The sequence below is a fragment of the Cuculus canorus genome, chromosome 1 (assembly GCF_017976375.1).
Source record: "Cuculus canorus isolate bCucCan1 chromosome 1, bCucCan1.pri, whole genome shotgun sequence".
NCBI lineage: Eukaryota > Metazoa > Chordata > Aves > Cuculiformes > Cuculidae > Cuculus > Cuculus canorus.
This window is the reverse complement of record NC_071401.1, coordinates 339,040-350,567: the sequence shown is the minus strand read 5'-3', so window position 1 is coordinate 350,567 and position 11,528 is coordinate 339,040. Positions and strand designations below refer to the sequence as shown.

The following is an 11,528-nucleotide window of genomic DNA, read 5'->3' as shown; positions in this document are numbered from 1 at the left end:
TCCAGAGGAGACCATGGAGATGATCCAAGAGCTGAAGCACTTCTGCTATGAGGCCAGGCTGAGAGAGTTGGGGTTGTTCATCCTGGAGAAGAGAAGACTGCGGGGAGGCCTTAGAGCAGCTTACAGTATGGAAAGGGGTTCCAGGAAAGCTGGAGAGGGACTTTATACAAGGACCTGGAGTGATAGGATGAGGAGGAATGGCTTTAAGTTGTAAGGGGGAAGATTTAGATTAGATTTTAGGAAGAAAATCTTTATGCTGAGGGTGGGGAGGCCCTGGTCCAGGTTGCCCCAAGAAGCGGTGGCTGCCCCATGCCTGGAGGTGTTGAAGGCCGGGTTGGATGGGGCTTGGAGACTTCTGATCTAGTGGGAGGTGTCCCTGCCCATGGCAAGGAGTGGAACTGGATGGGCTTTGCAGTCCCTTCCAACCCAAACCATTCCATTCCATTCCATGATTCTTGAAACAGAAGCTCTCTCTCAGTGCAAGTCACTGCCCATGTTTTTCCCGGTGTTACCCTAAAGAGAGGAAAGAACAAGGAGGACCCAAAGACTGACAGGTCCTGCAAGAAGAGGACAAGGAGTAAACCACTTACACACCAGTGGTGCACTCAGAGTGAGGACCCAACCACCCCAAGGCTGAGTCTTCTGTCTTGAAGCCACTCAGCCTGCCATGGTTTGCAATATTTGAGGGTCACCAAGTCCTGCACACACCTTCCTCTGAGGACTCGCTTGGGACCTGCACAGTGCCGTGCTTGGACTTGAGTGGAGATCAATGCCACAGTTCAGTAGGGAGGAGCAAGGCTGGAAATCAAAGACAGCAGGAGGGCAGCACGCCAGCCCATCGTGGTGGTGGATCTGGGCATCTTGCCCTGGGGCCCCACCCTGACGCCGTGTCCCCTCCCTCGTGGTGCCAGGACTGGGCCCCCCCTGGTTCGGGGGGGCTCAGCCAATAGAGGGGTGCATGGAGGAAAGGAGGGGCCCAGCGTAGCGTATAAAAGTGGGCATGGAGATTGCCCGCTCGCAGATCCCCTCGGGAGCAACAGCCGAGACCTTCTCCGTACCTGCCGGCAGCCACACGCTACCCTCCACCCAACACCATGGTGCACTGGACAGCCGAAGAGAAGCAGCACATCACCAGCCTCTGGGGCAAGGTCAATGTGGCCGACTGTGGCGCTGAGGCCCTGGCCAGGTAAGTCCATCTCCCAGGCATCTGCTTAGCTTTATCCTGGATAGAGAAACCATGGTGATTGCGTTTGGGAGCTTTAACCGTGTCTATGTCTACTTGTGTCCCTCCGTCTCTCTGCAGGCTGCTGGTCGTCTACCCCTGGACCCAGAGGTTCTTCTCTTCCTTCGGGAACCTCTCCAGTCCCACCGCCATCCTTGGCAACCCACAGGTCCGTGCCCATGGCAAGAAAGTGCTCACCTCCTTCGGGGAAGCCGTGAAGAACCTGGACAACATTAAGGCCACCTTCGCCCAACTGTCCGAGCTGCATTGCGACAAGCTGCACGTGGACCCCGAGAACTTCAGGGTGAGCCGTGCTTCTCACCGGGGCACCTGTCCTCCCCACCCTTGTGTCCCTGCGAGCAGTTCCTTCATCGTGTGAGGGATTCTCTTTTGACATGATGGTGCAGCAGGAAGAGGGACTGGTGGTTGGGGCAAAGAGAAGATGTAGGAGAGGGACAGGGAGGGAAAGGACCAACCTGCAGCTGAAGAGAAAGCACCGAAGAGACTGTATGGTGATGGCTATGGAGAGGCTGCCTGGAGGATCCAGGGGCCACGGGAAGGTAGCGAGGACGTGGTTTTGGTGCGGAAGCAGAGTGGGGAGAGTAAAGCAGAAGCAGTTGAAGAGCAGGAAGAGGTTAGAGCCAAGGGGAAAGCGAAGGAGCGAAAGAGAAGCCTGGCACGGAGGAGAGATGAGGCACATATGACAGTGACCAGATGCCTAAAGCAAAAGAGCAACGGGACCTAGACGGGTAGGAAACTTTGGCAGCTGTGTCTCTGCAGCTGAGAGTTTCCTAGTGGGGAATTAATCCAGGGCTGTGAGGATTCCTCCAAGTCAGTGTGAGCTCCTTGTTCATGACAGGGCACTTTGCAGCACGGAATGCCAGCTCCTTGCTGTGCAACAGATGCTCAGCTGCATCTTCTGCTCAGGAGAAGCTCCCAAACAAAGCCAAAAAAGAGAAAGATAAATTTAATCAACCAGATTTCTGGAGCATTTTCAGCTCCTCTTCCCACAGCAGTGGCAGAACCTGAATCTTTAGAGTAGGTGCAGAGAATAAACTTAAAGTGCATCCTATGAAAGGCTCCTGCACGTTTAGGTGCCCAGAGGTTCCCCGGGTCAAATCAAGTGCTTGCATGGGGGGTCTGGCTCCTGGGCATTGTTAACTCAAGGGTTCTTTTGTTCCCCCCAGCTCCTGGGTGACATCCTGATCATCGTGCTGGCCTCCCACTTCGCCAAGGAGTTCACTCCCGAGTGCCAGGCTGCCTGGCAAAAGCTGGTCGGCGCGGTGGCCCACGCTCTGGCCCGCAAGTACCACTAAAGAGTCAACAGGAAAAGCCCCAGCAGCATACTCTGGCCGTGTGTCGCGCACCAGCGGGCGCACAGCTCTGGAGATGACAGCTTCTAACAGCCAAATAAAGCTCATCCTGTTAAGTCTGTGCTGAGTCCATGTGTCCTTGAGCGGTTGGAGGGGTCGGGGAGATGGGGGCTTGGGGCGCCCACAGGGGAATGGGTGATACAAGTTGAGCAGGGTGGGTGTTTTGCTTCCAGAAAATGCCAACTGCCTTTGCGCTGCTTGTTTTTTTGTGGGGGATTATATGGTATTTGCCTCTGAAAATCACATTTCAGGTAGATCTATCCCTGCTGCCTCTGTGATCCCACGCTGGGAATTTGCACCAAGGAACTGCGTTGTATTTTACTGTGAAACCAAGGAGTTTTCTTGCAGAAACTGGGAGGATTCGGGTTTTTTTAGGCAGGATAAACCAAGTGAACACTTTAATCCACCCTCACTCACTCCTGGCACAAATCCTACAAGAATTTAGCTGACTCACACCAGCCACACAGCCGGCTGGGTGGGGGCAGGTTCCAGATAAACATTTTGCTATCAAGACCTGTCCAGATCCTGTTTATGTGCTGCTTTTCCACCCTACACCACCCCTTCTGCAATTTGGAGGGGCAGTCCTGCTGATTGTGGTGGCTATCAATGATTTTCTGGATGTGGGTATCAATGGATGTGGGTATTGATGTGTGTGAACATCGATGTATGGTTATTGATGGATGTTCTGTGTGTGGGTGGTTTGGGTGTTTGAGTGCCTGCAGGGCAGGACTCGTGGGTAGAGGTTGTTCTTGGCTCTGTCTGCCTCATCGAGGCTGAGTGTGACGCAGTAAAAGCAAAGGTTTGCTGAAAGAACTTGGGAAAAAGGGAAATAAAGAGGGCATAGTGTGATATCGCAGCATCTCTGACTCCCTGTCTGCATTGTGTCCTGGCCTTGCTTCATCCACATCCATGGGCCACCCACTCAGAAAGGGCATTATGAAAAGCCCTTTCTGATCCCCAAATCCCTTTCCCAATGCATTTTTCTTGGAGGAAGAGGCATTTTGCTTCTAGTGTCAAGGTGATTTCTACTGAAGTCCCAAAGTGTGCGGAGTCTGGGCAGGCACAGGGTGCAGTGTTGTCAACAGGTGTCCATGGTCCCCAAAATCCAGTTTCTTATATCATTTCTCATGGGTGTCCAACAGATATTTGTATGAGCACGGTTGTTCATACAACTCAGACAGAAATGACTGAATTATCCAAAGAAGAAGGTCTCCTTCTGCAAGCAAGGTGTCTATGGGCAGATACGATCCAAGCAAAGCAGAGACCAGGTCAGTGCAGCAGAGGAAGGCTGGGCTCCTCCCGCTGTTGGGGTTCCTGATGGGACACCCCTTCCCAGGAGCAGGGATGGAGCTTCCCATCATTTAAGCTGAAAAAGGGAAGGTTGAGATGAGCTCTTAGGCAGAAATGATCTCCTGTGAGGGTGGGGAGGCCCTGGAATAGGTTACCCAGAGCAGTGGTGGCTGCCCCATCCCTGGAGATGTTCAAGGACAGGTTGGATGGGGCTTGGAGCAACCTGATCCAGTGGAAGGTGTCCCTGCCCATGGCTGGGTTTGGAACAGGATGGGCTTTGAGGTCCCTTCCAACCTGAACCATTCCGTGATTCTATGATGTTCTATCTTTTAATCAATTTGCCCTCCATTCCTATGTTTTCAGTAAGAGGCCAAGAGGACACTGGGCAGGAGGGGGTCCAGGGAGGAAGGATGGCAAGCTAAGATGTCTGGAGAGGGCTTGATCAGCTCTCAGCACTGCTTCAGTCTGGTCGTGCCAACATCCTACTTCTTATGTGGGTGCTTCTCCGACTGAACCCAGAGCCTCTGACTTATCCCAACCCAAATCCTGTGGAAAACAAAAGGGAGACAGCAGATTGCCCCTGGTGCTGTGGGACCATCTGGTCTTGGATCAGCCATGGGGTTGCCAGCAGGACAGGGATTGTCCCCCTGCACTCGGCACTGGGGAGGCCACACCTTGAATCCTGGTTCAGTTCTGGATCCCACACTCCAAGAAAGACCTGGAGGGGCTGGAGCATGTCCAGAGAAGGGAACAGAGCTGGAGAAGGGTCTGGAGTGCAGGGGTTGTGGGAGCAGCTGGGGGCCCAGGAGGTGTTTATTCTGGAGAAGAGGAGGCTGAGGGGAGACTTCATCGCAGCTCCTGGAAAGGAGGTTGGAGCCAGGTCGGGCTGTCAGGCAGCCTGTTGGGCTCTGCTCCCAAGGAACAAGGGATGAGATGAGAGGAAACAGCCTCAAGTTGCACCAGGGGAGGGTTAGATTGGATATGGGGAGAAATTCCTTCATGGAAAGAGTGGTGAAGCCCTGGCAGAGGGTTCAAAAACCCTGGAGGTGTTGAAAACCCGTGTGACTGTGGCACTTGGGGACAGGGTTCACTTGGCATGGTGGCGTTGCACTGACGGTTGGACTGGAGGGCTTTTCCAACCTTAACGATTTCATGATTCTATGATACATCTCTCAGCCCCTGTGCTCTCACCAAGGCTGTGTTCTGTGGGCTTTGATGCAGAAAATAAAGCAGGAGCTCCCCCCCCCCCCCATCCCTCAGGCATCGGCATCGCTGTGGGTAGAGTGCATCCCCCTTGTGTGCTCAAGGTGTCCCGGGGAGCAACTCACATGAAGGTCTAACACCTCCTCCTGCCAAAGGTGGAGGGAAAATGGGAGGAAATGTGGAGTACAGCAGCCTCATCAGGGCAGGATCAGGATGGAAAGGGCCTGGGCTCCCACTTGAGCTGAACTTTTGCTGCTGTTTGATCTCACAGCAGATCCTGCTATGGCAAGCCTGGTGTTCTTCCCTATAAGGATGTGGGTGGAAACAGAAACGGGATGAAGAGGGGGATCCTGTTGGATTCTTGCTCCCTGTTGCATCTCGCAAGTCCTTTTACATCTGAGGAGAAAACTTTGGGTGAATTTCTTCCTGCTTGGAACGGGAACACGGATAGGAGTGGGTCAGGTTCTCTTACAGGGGGAGGACAGTGGGGTCAATGTGGATTCCAGCTGCAAAGCCTGGCGCTCCCCGAGCCACTCCAGCAATGCCCACAGCTCCTGGTTGGTCAAGGACCTCAAGTCCTCCTGCAGCTCAGGGATCCACAGGGTCTGCTGGTGGCAAACCCACCATGTTTTGGCAGGAGCATTCCTCGTTTTCATGATAGGAATGGTAGCGTCCAGCCCTTGGAGAGCCCAGGCACAAGGCTAACACCCCACTGAGCCCCACGCTGTGTTAAATGGTGACCATGGTGGATGGTGCAGCCCCTTCTCCACAAAGGGGCCCACATCTGGTGGGTGACATGAATAGCCTGGACAGAGGAGAGGGATAAAGATCTTGAACTCAGGATAACCAGGGGCCCGTTCTGAGCATGCCACACCCTGGCCATCCCCTTCTGCTGCCCCACCACTGGAGTGGACCCCCAGCCAATGATCCTGCAGCAGATGGTGGGGAGGAGCTGCTGGAAGCGGATAAAAGCCTCCGTGGGGTCTGCAGCTCAGCTACGAGCTCTGCGTCCTCCTGCAGGTCCCAGCAAAACCACCTACCACCATGGTGCACTGGACAGCTGAAGAGAAGCAGCTCATCGCCAGTGTCTGGAGCAAGGTCAATGTGGAGGAATGCGGTGCCGAGGCCTTGGCCAGGTATGTCCGTCTCCTGGGCATCTGCTCAGCTTCATCCTGGATAGAGAAACCACTCCAGTCACTGGAGCATTAACAGCGTGTTCTTGTGTCCCTCTGACTCTCCCCAGGCTACTGATTGTCTACCCCTGGACCCAGAGGTTCTTCTCTTCCTTCGGGAATCTTTCCAGTCCCACCGCCATCCTTGGCAACCCCAAGGTCCGTGCCCATGGCAGGAAAGTTCTCACCTCCTTCGGGGAAGCTGTGAAGAACCTGGACAACATTAAGGCCACCTTCTCTAAGCTGTCCGAGCTGCACTGCGAGAAGCTGCATGTGGACCCCGAGAACTTCAGGGTGAGATGGGTTTGCAGTCCCAGCCCTTTCCCTCTGTCCAGTTTTTGCTCTGAAACTGGGGGTGTTGCTTTCAAATCTGTTGTCTAGGGGTGTTTCCTTTTGCTGGTGGAGACAGAGTCTCTGTGTAGCACCCGTGGGAGATGATAGCTTTTGTGGAGGAGTTTGTAGGAGTGTGGGTGACTTTCACCCTAAAAAGTTCCGGTTTTAGTACCAGTGCAGTGGTGGTGAGGAAAAAAGCTGGCAGATGGTTACTTAAAGGAGATGCTGGGGCTGAGGACAGAAGAAACAAACCCAGGGGAAGGTGTAGGAGGGGCTGGAGTAGCCAGAGGTGAGCAGAGTAACTAAGGAAACCATAGGTCCTGTAGGAGGGAGCCCCATCCCTGGAGGAGTTGAAGGCCAGGTTGGATGGGGCTTGGAGCCCTTGATCCAGTGGGAGATGTCCCTGCCCATGGCAGGGGATTGGAACTCCATGGGCTTTTAGGTTCCTTCCAACCCAAACCATTCCAGGATTCCAACGCTTTTCTGTGTGCGCTTGGAAACATCTGAGCAGGTTCCTGTCCTGTCCAGCATGGGCTGCCTTATTGCATGGAACACATCCTCCTCCAACAATTTAACAAAAAAATGGGTAATTTTCTTCATTTACCTTCAAATAGCATTTTTGCTGGGTGGGTCCCAGGCCAAATTACTTCAGCATCCCCCCAAAATCAGGAAGAAATAGGTTCAAAGTTTGTCTCTTCATTCATTTTTATCTTAAAGAATGACTTTTTGGTGGTTTCCCAAAACCAAGACACTTTCTGTGTGAAAAGGCTGAGGATTTTGTTGGGGCATTGCCTGGGAACGAGCTCGTGCTTGGAGCCAGCCGTAGGGATGAGGAGGAAGAGAAGGAGGGAGCAGCATCCAGCAGTCCCTTCCAGAGTGGAATTTAGATTCAAGGAGAGGAATTCAGCTTTGGGGCTGCGGGGTGGTAAGAGGGTGGGAAGGAGAGGGTGGCAGGACTGACACTGGGGGAAAGCTTTTTGCAGGAAAACCAGGGACAGAGACGGATGATGTAGAGGGAGAAGCTGTTTGGAGCTAAAGGGTTGGCAGTACAGTGTGGGGTTGGTGGAGTTGTGTGCTGCAAGGCTGCAGAGCCTTCCCTGAAGGTTGTGAGTCCCAACAGCTCCACCTCAGCTCAAAGATGTCTGTTCCCTGCTCCCAAATTCTTTGCAGCACAACAGTTCATAGAATCATGGAATGTCCTGAGTTGGAAGGGACCCACAAGGTTCATGGAGTCCAACTCCTGTCCCTGCATAGGCCAACCCCGAAGTTCACACCATGTGCCTGAGTGTTTTGGCCAAATGCTTCTGGAATTGTTCGAGTGGCACTAACCCTGCCTATTTCTCCTCTTTCTCCTCCAGCTCCTTGGAGACATCCTAATCATTGTCCTGGCTTCCCACTTCGCCAGGGATTTTACTCCCGCCTGCCAGTTCGCCTGGCAGAAGCTGGTCAATGTTGTGGCTCACGCTCTGGCCCGCAAGTACCACTGAGCATCCCGCGAAGGGTCCCCGCTTACCACAAGCATCCCTGAAGCACAAGGAGGTGTTAACCCCTTAGGTTGTGACCACCAAATAAACATCTCCCAGCCCCAAATCTGCAAGTCTCCCTGTCTCTGTGTTGGGGAAGGAGGGGGGAATTTGTACTGTCACAGTGATGCCATCCATGTGCAGGTGCATTTCTTGGTTCTAGAAGCCCAGAGGGTGAAGAGTGTCCTGGGCTGCATCCAAAGGACTGTGGGCAACAGGGCAAGAGAGGGAATTCTGCTCTTCTGCTCCACTCTAGGGAGACCCCACCTGGAGCCCTGCATCCAGTTCTGGAGTCCTCAGCACAGGAAGGACACGGAGCTGTTGGAGAAGGTCCAGAGGAGGCCATGGAGATGATCTGAGGGATGGAGCACCTCCCGTTACGAGGTTGCTCCCGACCCATTCTCCTCTTAGCCTGGATAGGTGCTTGAGATTGCCCTGACTCTGGTGCAGGACCTTGCCCTTGGCCTTGTTGAACCTCACGAGATTCCACAGCCCCACCTCTCCAGCCTGCTCAGGCCCCTCCGGATGGTACCACCTTCCTGGGTTGATCACTTTCCTTGGTTGTGCAGCTGGTTTGCCTCAGCCCCTGCCGTGGGTCCCAGGTGGCTGCTGAGATTTTACCCTGGCAGTATAAAAGCAGCAGCATAAAACCAGCCTGAAAACAGCTTCCTCTGCCTGTGAAGATATAGTTAGTGGTGTGTTTATTTGTTCCTCTGCATCTCCTGCCCTAGGATTCCAGCCAAGCAGAGATGAGGACATCTTGAGGGGTCACTGCCCTTTCATGTCAGCCTTGCTTCATTGTTGTTTTTTTGATTTTAGGTGGGTAATCTTCCATTCAGATTTTGGGATAGGCAGTAAGTTTGGTTCACCGCTGGCTTACTTATCCACCCCTGTGTCTTCCTGCAGCTGCTTCACTCTATCTATCCATCCATCCATCCATGGTTTAACCCCTTAGATGTCCAGCTGGAAAAGCAGGACTTCATCACATCTAGAAATTATTTAGGAAAACAAGTACTTTAGCTCCCAAAGTCCCCTTTTCCTCCTTTCCCCCAGCTTTTATTCCTGGGTGTGATATGCAGTGCGGAACAGCCCCCTGGTCCACTGGGGTGAGCTCTGCATCCCCAAACTGGTGGGGCAGAGTGAGAAACGACAATGTCCTTGATACTCTGTAAGACCTGTTCTGCAATAACACAAACATCAATACTTTATCAACACTTCTTTGGTCCCAAAACCAAAACACAGCCCTGCATGAGCTGCTATGAAGAAAATTAACTCTGTGCCAGCCAAACCCATCACCCAACCACCCAGTCAGCTATTACCAGTACACCCCTTGGCTGCACGTTTATCTGTCCATCTGTCCACATCTATCATCATCCATTTGTATCTCCTCCCCACCACACAGCCTCCTCTCAGGGTTCTCCACAGCCCGCATGCAACACAGGAACATGGCAAGGATGTAACTGCTGGGAGAAGATGCCTGTTGGAGGAGGGAGTGGACATTTTTTAGATTGGATATGAGGAAATATTTCTTCACTGAAAGAGTGGTAAAGCCCTGGCAGAGGCTGCCCAGGGCAGTGGTGGAGTCTCCATTCCCAGAGTGGTTTAAAAAACATGTACACGGGGCATTTTGGGACATAAGTTAGGAAGCACAGTGGTGTTATGTTGACGGTTGGACTTGATGATCTTAGAGGTCTTTTCCAGCCTTAATGATTCTATGATTCTATTGAGAGCAACAACCAGTGCTATAACAACATCTTTCAGATGGGATTTTGAGCCCTAAAGTCAAGATTTAGGAGCTGTTTTTTTCACGGGATTCCACAAAATACTGATTTTTACATCCCATTTGCTGATGGGACAAGGCTTTGCTCCTATCTCTGAAGTGGCTCGTGCCGAGCCCACGTGGAGTTGGGACACTTGGAGATGTCGAACCTGTTCCTCTGGTCCCTGCTCACTGGGAGCCTGACAGATGGTGCTATAAAGCCCAACGGAGTGAGGATCACAGAATCATGGGATGGTTTGTGTTGCAATGTACTTCGAAGTCCATCCAGTTCCAACCCCTGCCATGGGCAGGGACACCTTCCACAGGATTGGGCTGCTCCAAGCCCCATCCAACCTGGACTTGAACACCTCCAAGGATCTCCATCTACAACTTCTCTGGGCAATCTGGGCCAGGGCCTCCCCACCCTCATTGTGAAGAATTTCTTCTTAATGTCCAATCTAAATCTTCCCACTTACAATTTAAAGCCATTCCCCCTTCTCCTATCACTCCATGCCCTTGTCAAGAGCCCCTCCCCAGCTTCCCTGGAGACTCTTTCCGTACTGGAAGCTGCTCTAAGGTCTCCCCACAGCCTTTTCTCCTCCAAGCTGGACAACCCCAATTCTCTCAGGCTGTCATCAGATGGGAGGTCCTCCAGCCCTCGCATCATCTCCACAGCCTCCTTTGGACTTGCCTCAACAGCTCCATGTCCTTCCTGTGCTGAGGACTCCAGAACTGGTTGCAGAGTCCATGTGGAGTCTCCTCAGAGCGGAGCAGAGGGGCAGAACCCCCTCCCTCCCTGCTGTTCCCATGACTCTGGATGCAGCCCAGGACATGGGTGGTTTCTGGGCTGTGAGTGCACATTGCTGGCTCATGTTGAGCTTCTCCTACCCCAGACAACCAAGTCCTTTTCTGCAGGGTGGCTCTTAGTCACACTCTGGATCACTCTCTGTCTGCAGGCTCCTTCTGTGCAGAAGCTGAGCATCCACCAGTGTCAGAGCACCCACTCCTCTGCCCTGGTACATCCTCCACCTGGGCTGGGGAAACCCATCCTTTCTCTGTGTGCAGACACATTGCTCATGCATCTCAAAAGGCAAAAGTAAAAGGAGAATGGGAGGAGCAACCAAGTCCTGCATCCAGTTCTGGAGTCCTCAGCAGAGGAAGGACATGGAGCTGCTGGAGTGAGTCCAGAGGAGGCCATGGAGATCATTTGAGGGCTGGAACACCTACTGTATGAGGACATGCTGGGAGAATTGGGGTTGTTCAGCCTGGAGAAGAGAGGGCTCCAATGTGACCTTAGAGCAGCTGTAGGAAAGGGGCTCCAGGAAAGCTGGAGAGGGGTTCTTGATCAGGGAGTGCAGGGAGGGGACAAGGGGAATGGTTTTGAGCTGAAAGAGGAGAGATTGAGGTGATATTGTAGGGAGAAATGTTTTGCTGTGAGGGTGGGGAGGTTCTGGCCCAGGTTGCCCAGGGAATTGGTGTCGGCCCCATCCCTGGAGATGTTCAAGGCCAGGTTGAGGGCTTTGAGATCCCTTCCATCTCAAACCATTCCATGATTCTATGAACATTCCTTCCTCAGCCTCATTGTGGAGCAATCCAGGTGTCCAGCTCCACGGAGGTGCACTGCGGGTGTCTCTGGGGTGGCCCCAGGTGTGG

The 11,528-nt window shown here is 53.0% G+C and overlaps 2 protein-coding genes across 3 annotated transcripts; both read left to right on the top strand.

Moving 5' to 3' along the window:
* Positions 1-1,006: 1,006 nt before the first annotated feature.
* LOC104055963 (hemoglobin subunit beta) lies at positions 1,007-2,654 on the top strand. The gene is made up of 3 exons (XM_009557164.2): positions 1,007-1,186; positions 1,304-1,526; positions 2,410-2,654. Exons 1-3 carry the CDS (start codon positions 1,095-1,097, stop codon positions 2,536-2,538), a joined length of 444 nt encoding a protein of 147 aa, XP_009555459.1. The 5' UTR covers positions 1,007-1,094; the 3' UTR covers positions 2,539-2,654.
* Positions 2,655-3,150: 496 nt separating this feature from the next.
* Positions 3,151-8,156, top strand: LOC104055955 (hemoglobin subunit epsilon). 2 transcript variants are annotated; one of them, XM_009557152.2, is made up of 4 exons: positions 3,151-3,215; positions 6,109-6,224; positions 6,332-6,554; positions 7,952-8,156. In XM_009557152.2, exons 2-4 carry the CDS (start codon positions 6,133-6,135, stop codon positions 8,078-8,080), a joined length of 444 nt encoding a protein of 147 aa, XP_009555447.1. In that variant the 5' UTR covers positions 3,151-3,215; positions 6,109-6,132; the 3' UTR covers positions 8,081-8,156. The 2 variants fall into 2 exon arrangements, with proteins under 2 accessions (XP_009555447.1, XP_053912417.1); XM_054056442.1 differs by lacking the exon at positions 3,151-3,215 and adding an exon at positions 3,664-3,863.
* Positions 8,157-11,528: the final 3,372 nt, after the last annotated feature.

Excerpts from the sequence above, each read along its gene's own strand:
- LOC104055955 (XM_009557152.2), top strand. The coding sequence starts at position 6,133 with ATGGTGCACTGGACAGCTGAAGAGAAGCAGCTCATCGCCAGTGTCTGG. Across the intron at positions 6,225-6,331 it reads GGTGCCGAGGCCTTGGCCAG|GCTACTGATTGTCTACCCCT; the intron begins GTATGTCCGTCT and ends GACTCTCCCCAG. Across the intron at positions 6,555-7,951 it reads TGGACCCCGAGAACTTCAGG|CTCCTTGGAGACATCCTAAT; the intron begins GTGAGATGGGTT and ends TTTCTCCTCCAG.
- LOC104055963 (XM_009557164.2), top strand. The coding sequence starts at position 1,095 with ATGGTGCACTGGACAGCCGAAGAGAAGCAGCACATCACCAGCCTCTGG. Across the intron at positions 1,187-1,303 it reads GGCGCTGAGGCCCTGGCCAG|GCTGCTGGTCGTCTACCCCT; the intron begins GTAAGTCCATCT and ends GTCTCTCTGCAG. Across the intron at positions 1,527-2,409 it reads TGGACCCCGAGAACTTCAGG|CTCCTGGGTGACATCCTGAT; the intron begins GTGAGCCGTGCT and ends TGTTCCCCCCAG.